Source organism: Ipomoea nil, unplaced genomic scaffold (genome assembly GCF_001879475.1).
Source record: "Ipomoea nil cultivar Tokyo-kokei standard unplaced genomic scaffold, Asagao_1.1 scaffold0276, whole genome shotgun sequence".
Classification (NCBI taxonomy): Eukaryota; Viridiplantae; Streptophyta; class Magnoliopsida; order Solanales; family Convolvulaceae; genus Ipomoea; species Ipomoea nil.
Window position 1 is genome coordinate 3682117 of NW_017616704.1, and position 10518 is coordinate 3692634.

Genomic DNA, 10518 nt, shown 5'->3' on the forward strand with positions numbered 1-10518 from the left:
AATGATCATGCCAGACTGACGCTGACGCACGAGCTGAAAGAATAGCAAAAGGAGACGAACTTGAGACTAGCAGAGTATACAGCGCCCCAGAACTATTGCCCCGTAGTAAAATTTCCTTGGTGTTGGTATCCTTCACAACAAAGAAAGAAGGATGAAACTCAAAAAATACTTTATTATCTGCTGCAAATTTTTGAACACACAATAAAGAAGTAGACAATGTAGGAACATGAAGAAAATCAGATAACTGAAACGACCTAGAAGGGGTAATAAAGGAAATCATAACCAACACGACTAATAGATAAGTCTGTACCGTCACCAACACATGATGTGTCATTACCATTGTACTTCTCTGAGACAGAAATGGCTGCTATATTTGGGGTGGCATTATTGGTTGCGCCTATGTCTAGGAACTAGGTATGAGAACCCTGAGTAGAATCTGTAGGAGGATCCTGATAAACCATATGAGCCTGAGGATCCCTAGCATACCGATTATAGGAAGTGACCGCGGTATGACCAAGAACCCCACAAATCTGGCACTTCGGCTACTAGTTATTATTTTGGCCGCCACGACCACGCCTACCACCACCGCGGTTCCGGCCGCCGCCACCACCACGCGATTGCCCACTATTCTGGCAGGAATAACAACCGCTGCCACCACGCGACTGTCCGCCTCGACCTCACTGCTGCCAGCCGTGTTGAGCTGTAAAGGCTGCCAGCAACAAACCACTGTGATCACCGCTTGCGACGAACTCCTCCATTCCCAAGAAGTCAGCATGTTCTTGAAGAGTGACCGCCCAGAACATTGACAAGGGACGTTAACGCATTAAAATCGGACCGTAACCCCTTGAAGACATAAAGATTTTGTTCGTCAAGGGATATCGGTTGATCGGCAAGGGCAAGATCCTCGACCAAAACCCGCGTCCTTCTTATATAATCCGCAACCGAGGAATCACCTTGATGAAGCGATTAGATCTTGATCTTGACGAACCCATGTAGCAAAGGCATGATTTGGATGTGTCGTCGTCGCCGGCAAGAATGAAGGCCGGTGGACATGGATTCGTCCCATCAACGAAACCCATCAAGTCATGTCCGCGAAGAAAAGGAAAAACATGAGCTCTCCAAAACAGGAAGTTCTTGTATGTTAGTTTAATACCGATAAAGTGGTGGGCGGTGGATAAAGAACTCACGATCAAGGTGACAGAAGAGATAGCAACATTAGAGACGGTCCGTTCCGAGGAATTAACAGATCCGTCAGCCATGGGAAAGAAACCCTAGATTAGTTGATACAGATGAGAACTGTATGAATTGTATTGAATTATGTGATTACAATAGGTATAGACTATGGGAATATATACAAGAGAGAATCACTGGAAGACTAGGATAGGGAGTTATAATCTAACTCAAATACATACAGTCCTAATAGCTACGGTTCCCACTGTGCGCAAAGGGAAACTCCAAAAGTCGTTGAATTCAAAATTTAGGGCATATTTAATATGGTTTGTATAATCAGTTTTGGTAATACAACCGGCCAATTATCTTTTCTTTTTCCATAATAAAGCCTAAACGCGATAATTAGACATTAAAAATTAAGTAGTAATTATAGGCCATTGTTTAAACTTCCAAAGATAAATGAATTGAGTTAATACTCAAAATGGTGCACAACTATGATGGTTTTTCTCGATTTCATCCTAAACGACTTTGGTGACTCAATGTACTCACATACTTTTGTGCAGTGTTTTTACTCAATGTAGTCCTTCGTTTGTTATTTCGTCCAATTAGTGTTAAATAAAGTGACAATTTGATAATTGCAATATTTAACTCTCTTTCACCTTCTTTCACCCCCTTTCATTTACGACCCACCTTCAATGCCTGATGAAGGAAGATATCATCATAGCCTCTTTAATGATAGAGCTCCGTAGCCCAGAGATGGAGAGAATCGAGGCAACATAGTAGGGATTTTTCTTGAAAGGGTAGTTGCCCCTCTCTGTTGTACCGATGATTTTCCACTTTCATTCCTGAATAGGAACAAGAAAACAACCTTTTCATAAACCAAAGAAACTAGTACAGTACTTCGTAGTGTTTTTCTTAATCAGGGCTGATTTTTAGATTTTTGTGGCCTCATTCTTGTAAATAAATGAAGTCATATGAATCCAATTCAACAATTGAAACCAAACAACAATACTCCAACAAGGAGCAAACACATTACAGATGTAAAATTAAAGATTTAAAGTGAAATATCATTGAAACAACCTGATCGGAAAGCCCTTATTCCTTGTTGATTTGTTTGGTATGCTATGGAATTGGGCGAAACCGTCAGCATTGCTCTTGCATAATGCCAGAATCTACGTGGATCATTTGTACTCCAGCAGCGCCTGCGCTTTGTGAGTTCGTGGACGACTGGAACTCCTCCTGGATGAAGAAGACGAAGACGAATTGAACTCCTCTGCCAATTGCCAAAGAAGATGAAGAAACAGGAGAAGAAAAAACTTATGACTTGGGGAATGGCCGAATGTTACAGATTACAGAACATTGGGAAACAGAATGGCTCAATCAAGATAATTAATTACGTCTTAAATTTTAATTAACGTGGAGATTTTTTTTTTTTTTGACTTTTAGCCTTTTAGGATTAACTGTAATTTATTTTTTTAAATTCTTCACTGTTAGGTAAAAATTAAATATTGGACCCTAATAAGTGAGGCCTTGTGTTGTTGCCCATCTTGTACAGCCCAAAATCCGTCCATGTTCTTAATTTCTTTCTAGTCTGCAGTTTCTATGTACGTTTATATGCAGAGCTATGTGTAACACCCCGTGTTACGACCCCTAAAATCAATTAATCATTTAACCAATTATCCAAAGAAAGAATTAAATTACAATAATTAATTAGGAAAAGGCTCACCATAGTCCGTGGGCCCTCGCCTCTAAACCCAACCCCTAGTCCTAAAAGGAATAGAGTTAGCAAGCCTATAGTATTTGGGCCCTAATTAGGACTCTTAGATATATAAATAGGGGACATAGGAGGCACCTAGAACCCCCACCACAATAATCCCTCACCACACAAGGAGTTCCAAGAATTCCCCTAGGAGAAATCAAGAAAGAAGAAAGACTTAGAGAAAGACCCTTCATAGCCAAGGAAATCAATTAAGGCTAAGAGGTAACCCATGTCTCAACAAAACCTATTTTCTTAGCTATATCTCCATCTTAGGCATCCCCCCCTATATTCTTGTGTCTTGATGAATTGTTTATGATATTGATGATGTGATCTTGATAATTGGTGATATGGTTTTATCTTGATAATCTTGATGATGATAAGGGTTTCTTGATTGTGTGATATTCTTGGGGAATTCGGATTCTTGATGATTATGTGATATTCTTGATAAATTGTATTGGTTCCTGATGTTAAAGGATGAATTACGTTCTTGATGGTTTAAATATAATTAGAACCCTAGGATGTATCGTGAAATTCGTGTGGTGTTATTCTTGATATATTAGGTGGGAATTCGCATGTTTGGGCGTTAATTGTATTTAGGAAGCATGATAGGATACGTGCCATATGTTTCTTGCTTTTGATCCGTTAATTGTCTACGTGGTGTCATCGATTGCGTTAAAAGTGTCTAAGCATGGCTTCGGGTTCCACGATGGATCCCGGGGCGTTTTATTGTGAAAAGGAGTCAGTGGGGGTAGGTGGGGGTAGGGGACCCGCCACCTACCCGCGGCCGGAATTAGCGTCGCCGGCAGCCGCCTGCCCGCTGGGCACCCGCTGCCCGGAGACTCGTCGCCGGCGGATGACTCTTGACCCACCGGCTACCCGCTGGAAACTCCCCCACTTCGGGATCCCGGCTTCCCCGTTTGATGTTCCCCCGACCCCTGTGGTGTCCCAACTGACTCCGTCTATCGTGCCTATGTCTGGTTTGATGTTTCGGGTACCGTTCATCGGTTGGTTGCGATCGACCCCTTCGTGTTGCGATACGAGGTAGGGTGCTGCGGGGCCGTGTCAGAGCTATATGCGCTGACCCTCATGTATGGGCATGCGATTGGTCCTGTGGCGCCATCAAAGTGTGCTATGTGATGAGATATGGATGGTTTGAAGTTATGGATGTTATGATGTGAGAGCGTGACCATAGGATACATGCTAGTAAACCGTATATGCTTGGCTGTGCTTATCTCTATCTGTCGAAGTCTGTCCCCTATACTAGTGAATTGTATATGCTTGGTTATGATTGTTGACTATGCTTATCTCTGTCCGTCGAGTTTATTCCCTGTTTTAAAGCTAGAGTCTCTTAGGATATATCTTCATGCTTCGAAATGGTTTTTCTTATATCTATATATATGCCTATATGTATTGTATTTCAACGCGTTGGAGTGGGTTACCAGCATCTCTCGCTGAACAGATATATTTAGCTTTCAGGCACTGATGAGTAGACACTGGAGCGCGCTAGAGATCCGAAGCGTAGAGTAGATAGTTTCCCTTTCGGCCTGCGTGCCACACTTATGTATTGATATTGTTGAGGATTTTAGTTAGTGAGCCTATGCACCTGAGTTCTCCAGCTCAGGTGTGGCCTAGCACCCCGTACCCCTTTTATTATGCTTTGGGATTTAATGAGAATTTACCTTTGTTATATAAGTTTCAAAAGTTCAAAAATTTCGGGGTGTTACACTATGCTTTCTAGTTTAATTAATTTGCGCATTTCTTGAGTCTATGATGATGTCTTCGCCATCTTTTCCGACTTTCTAGGCTATCGGGCATTGAGATGACCGAGCCGTATCTTGGCGGGGCGACCAGGAAACTCCGGTTCTTTGCAGCCATGGTGGCGCTGGCTTCTCTCTTGGCCCAAGAACAAATACATATTTGATCCTCAAAGACGCCCAATGGGCTTTGAACCGATGACCTTTACATGAAGTTGGCGTTTTTGGTTTTCTTGGGATGGTATTCAATCAAGACTTTTAGAGAGAGGGAGAGATGAGATTTTCTTGAAGGGGTGATTGTCCCACTTTGTTTACTCAAGGATTTCTCCATTAACAGCCCTTTCATTTCGTTTTTGGGATCTTAAAATGGAACTATGGAAATATATGTTTAAAAAGGCTATGATGATATCTTCCTTCATCGGGCATTGAAGGTGGGTGGCTCTTTCGCTGGTAGTAAATGAAAGTGGGTTAAAGAGGGTAAATGAGAGACAATATTGTAATTACCAAATTGTCACTCTATTTAACATTAATTGGACGGAATAACAAACAAAGGACTACATTGAACAAAAACACAAAAGTCTAGGACTATATTGAGTCACCAATGTCGTTTAGTACGAAATCGGGTAAAACTATCATAGTCGAGCACCATTTTGGGTATTAACTCTAAAAGAATTTGTGGAAATTTAATTTAGGTTGGCTAATTGTACAAAAAAAAAGACAGCGTTTTTCCAAGCGAGAACTATTTGCTCTATTTTGTTTCCCAAGGCGTGTGGCTATTTTATAGTAGAAAATTATTATTATTATTATTATTATTATTATTATTATTATTATTATTATTATTTTTATTTTTATTATTATTATTATTATTTTAACTCTAAATAAATCTAAAATTTTAATATAGAGTATTAATATTAGACATCATTTTTGCGCATCATGCATAGAAAATACTAGTAGAAAGATAAGAGGGGAGGAGAATGGTTAGTGAGAGCATCCCCAATAGAAGGATTTTCAATGGTTTGAGCATCCCCGGGAGGATTTTCAATGATTTTTGCAATCTTTTTTGCCATGTGGAAGATAGGGAAGAGGTGAGAGAGAAGGTTTGGGTTGCTCTGCAAGAACTTTTTTTGTGGGTCCCACAGGAGAGAGAAACAACAGAAGAGAGGGCGTACTGGAAATCTCGCGTTTTCTGTTTTGCGTCAGATTTGCTTTTTCCTTAAGCACTGCAAAACATGATATATCGATCGGAATTGCTTTTGTTTTTTTTTCTTTTTTTTTTTTTTTTTTTTTTTTTTGCGTCAGATTTGCTTTTTCCTCTTTTTTTCATCTCTTTTTTTTTTTCTTTTATTTTCCTTTTCTTTGCTACATGGCATGCAAAAACTAATGCTAAAATCCAAATTATGAGGATGCTCTTAGGGCATCCTCAATAGTGAGAATTTTGGTGTAGTTTTCGAGGAATTTTTGGAGGTGTGATTAGGAAAGAAAAATGGGCGAAAGGAAAAATAGAAAAGGAAAATTAAAAAAAAAATCAAAATCAAAAATTGAAAAAAAGAATTAAAAAATTGAATTTACGCGCCCAGCACGGGCTCGAGAGTTGCACCTCACACGTGTGAGGCGCAGCTCTCTTCCCCAACAATTGGACCCACATTTATGACAAAATCTCAATTCTTGGAGGAGATACTCTTTCTCCTCTCTCCTCTCTCCTCCCTCCTCCCTCTTCCACCTTGTCATTTTTTTTCTAATGGTTGGGGAGAATTGGGGGATAATGTAAGAGTGATTAGGAGAGAGAATGTGGGAAGGGGAGGAAAAAAAATCAAAAAAACCAAAATCAAAAAACAAAAACAAAAAAAAAAAAAAAAAAAAACACAATGGTCAGGCGCGCCTCGGGCGCGTGCAGGTGTGGGCTGCTGCTGTGCGCAAAACGCGCACAGCAACCCATGTTTTTTTTTTTTCTTCTTCTTTTTTGCCATTATTCTAAACTTTGCAGATGAGTTCTTCCCAAATTTATTCTCCCCCACATTAGCTATAAACTTGAATTGAGTGAATTAATGCTGTATTCTCCCCACATTATTTACTGATGTGGATGCTTATTGGGTTGCTCTTAGTGATGTATTTAGGAAAATCAAATTAATTCAATAATATACTATTTTCACAAAAAAAAATAAAAAAAATCAATAATAGACTATTTCCCCCTACCTAAATCCAAAACCCAGCCACCTTTACTATATTCTCACTGCACATATTCCATGCGTGTCCATCACGTTCAAAGCTTCTATCTCTCAATACATATACAGACATACACAACAACATATAATTGTGCTCTGATGGGGTAAGACGCCTTATATACATCAATTAGAAATTATAAGTTATGGCATTGCATGATTTTCTCCTTTTCTCCACAAACCCCCTTACCTCATATTTGTTTTTATTATTATTATTATTATTATTATTATTATTATTATTATTATTATTATTATTATTATTATTGTTATTATTTAAAAAAAAAAAAAAAAAAAAAAAAAAGGAAAGAAATTTTGATCACGTGTAGCGTTGTAGGATAACACAAATCCGATATTTTATTTTGGATTTTTGAATTACCCGTTTGTGATTTTTTTTCCCCTTAAATCTGCATCTTAGATTCTCCATATTTCGATTCTCTGAGGGTATTGGGGTTTTTTTATCTAACCCCAGAGGTTAGTTCTTCATGGATTTTTTTTCTTTATGTTCCTGTTTATTTAGGAGAAAGTTTACTGTTAATTGTAATAATTTCCCTCAATATAACAACCTGATATGCCATCATTATGGTGCCATCTTGGTAGAAACTGGGGTTTCTGAAATTGTAACTGACTTAAATGATATTTACATTTTGATCAGATTTTGGTTAATTTCTGCAATTTTTGGCTTAAAACATGTTTTCCTATGTGAAATTGTTGATGATCCCATGCAACATGATTGGGTATAAAGTTTCTCCTTTAAGAAAATGTTGAAATTTAAGATAGATTGAATGAAGAGTAGCCCTATTGACTTGTGAAGAATGAAAACTTGAAAATTACCTTATTGTGTTTCAGTGGGGAGGAACAGGTAGAAAATATTGAAGAATTTTATGAACTACATTTTGGCCTACTTTATAACTACATTACATCTGTATTTTACATGTAGAATGGGATAACTGTTTCTTTTTTATAGTCCCAAATTTAAAATTTGCAAAGAAGTCTTCAAAACATCCTCATTTTTCTAGAAAGATGTTTTTGATTCTGTTACATTGTAGTATCCGTTCATACATACTTTCTCAACCTACTAAAGTAGAGTTATGAGCTTTGGAGGAATGGGAAGTACCCTAATCGAGTGGTTAGTGTTGGTTTAGCACTGATTCAGAAGAAATTGTATATTGTATTTGCTTCAATATTCAATGTTAGGTTTGAGGAGATGCTGAAATCCTTTTCCTTGCCCGGAATCTTACATGGTTTTTTTCGACGTTCTATGTAGCAGGGAGAAAAATGGAAGCAACTACTGTGACCACACCATTGAATCCTACATCAAATAAGCTCCCAGATTATAAGAAATCAGTGAAGTTGAAATATGTTAAGCTTGGCTATCATTACCTCATTAGTCATGGGGTGTACATTTTTCCTCTAATCGTTGCCGTGATTGCTGCACAAATATCGACAACTTCTCTGCAGGATTTGTATAATATATGGGATAATCTCCAGTATGACTTCATCTCTGTGATCCTCTGCTCGACCCTCCTAGTCTCTCTATTTACTATCTACTTCATAACTCGACCTTACCCAGTCTATCTCGTAGACTTCTCCTGCTACAAGCCTGAGGAAGCTCGAAGATGCACAATGAAGATTTTCATGGAGCGGTCTCGATTAACTGGTTCATTTACTGAGGAAAATCTTGAGTTTCAGAAGAAAATCCTGCAAAGATCTGGCCTCGGCGACAACACTTACCTTCCAGAGGCTGTCCTCAAAGTTCCTCCGAATCCATCAATTTCTGAAGCTAGAAAAGAGGCTGAGCTTGTGATGTTTGGGGCCATCGATGAGCTATTGGCTAAGACTAAAGTGAAACCCAAAGACATAGGAATCTTGATTGTCAACTGTAGCTTGTTCAATCCAACCCCGTCTTTGTCTGCAATGGTCATCAAACATTACAAGCTTCGGGGAAACATAGCCAGCTATAATTTAGGTGGCATGGGCTGTAGTGCTGGTTTAATCTCCATTGATCTTGCTAAAAAGCTCCTTCAGGTTCATCCAAGTTCATATGCCTTAGTTGTTAGCATGGAGAACATCACTTTGAACTGGTATTTTGGGAACGATAGATCAAAACTTGTTTCAAATTGTTTGTTTAGAATGGGAGGAGTCGCCATACTGCTTTCAAACAAATTTACTGAGAGAAGGCGGTCAAAGTACAGATTGGTGCACACTGTTCGCACACACAAGGGGTCTGATGACAAGTGCTTCGCTTGTGTAACCCAAGAAGCGGATGCCAATGGGAGCGTAGGAGTTACTTTGTCGAAGGAGCTCATGGGAGTTGCTGGTGAAGCGTTGAAGACTAACATAACTACTCTGGGGCCTCTCATACTACCAGTTTCCGAGCAGTTGCTCTTCTTCGCAACGCTGATAGGGAGAAAACTGTTGAAGATGAAGCTGAAGCCCTACATACCCGATTTTAAACTAGCTTTCGAGCATTTCTGCATCCATGCTGGTGGAAGGGCTGTTTTGGATGAAATAGAGAAAAACTTGCAGCTTTCTGAATGGCACATGGAACCGTCAAGAATGACACTGTACCGTTTTGGCAACACCTCAAGCAGCTCTTTGTGGTATGAATTGGCTTATTCAGAAGCAAAAGGGCGAGTGAGAAGAGGCGATCGAGTATGGCAAATAGCATTCGGGTCAGGGTTCAAGTGTAACAGTGCTGTGTGGAAAGCAATGAAGAGCATAAAGCCAGATAAGGAGAAGAACCCATGGATAGCTGAGATTGAGCAATTCCCTGTGGAGGTTCCTAAGGTAGCAAACATCTAACTCCAAATAAGAGTAGTTGTGCATTTATCTGCAGATTTGTGCCAGTAAAGATCACCTCACCATTTTGGATTATGAACTTCTTGTTGGTGAAACTTCAGCTTTTCTTTTCATTTTGTTACTTGGACATGATGTATATTACAAAAGAGAAGTAACTTTTGATGGTTGGTTAAAATTCTACATTAATAGCATGATTTTTGCACTACAGATTTGAGATTTCCAGAGTTTCTTTGCCTTTTTCTCTGCTTATCCCAAATCCCAATTACTGAGCAAGCATTCATATATAAAGATTGCTTAATTTAACTGGAGTTTTTGCAATCTCATCAAATTCCTTTTTTCTCACGACTGAGACAAACTAGAACCTATTTTATATATAAATTTAGATTATAGAATTTTATCAAAATCAACAGAAAAAAATAATAATAATAATGGATACAATTCTCTAGAAAGATCCTCAAAAAGGCAAGACAAGGCCCCCACCATGGCACCAAATTTTGTGATGAATACGTAATCAAAATTAGATTATAAAAAATAATATCATTTATAAAAGTAGATAATTGCAATTAAACTATAAATATGATACTCCCTGTCTCATCTTATTTATCATGCTTACTATTTATCGATTAAACCAATTCTTTTTTCTTTATTTATTTTTTTTGATATTTTAAATTGTTTTTAAATTTAATTTTGTATTTGATAGTACTTTTAGTATAGTTTCTAAAAATATAAATTTTATATACTTCTTCTCAAAAAATAAATTTTATATACTAATACTAAACTTAACATTATGAAAAATTAAATTAAAAATAAGTTCAGT

The 10518-nt window shown here is 38.2% G+C and overlaps 1 protein-coding gene across 2 annotated transcripts; it reads left to right on the plus strand.

The window, feature by feature from the left end:
• The first annotated feature begins 7655 nt into the window (after nucleotides 1–7655).
• On the plus strand, nucleotides 7656–9929 carry LOC109154927 (3-ketoacyl-CoA synthase 11-like). 2 transcript variants are annotated; one of them, XM_019302668.1, is made up of 3 exons: nucleotides 7656–7947; nucleotides 7987–8028; nucleotides 8170–9929. In XM_019302668.1, the coding sequence occupies exon 3, from the start codon at nucleotides 8178–8180 to the stop codon at nucleotides 9702–9704; it is 1527 nt and encodes a 508-aa protein (XP_019158213.1). In that variant the 5' UTR covers nucleotides 7656–7947; nucleotides 7987–8028; nucleotides 8170–8177; the 3' UTR covers nucleotides 9705–9929. The 2 variants fall into 2 exon arrangements, with proteins under 2 accessions (XP_019158213.1, XP_019158216.1); XM_019302671.1 differs by having other exon boundaries at nucleotides 7656–8028.
• Nucleotides 9930–10518: the final 589 nt, after the last annotated feature.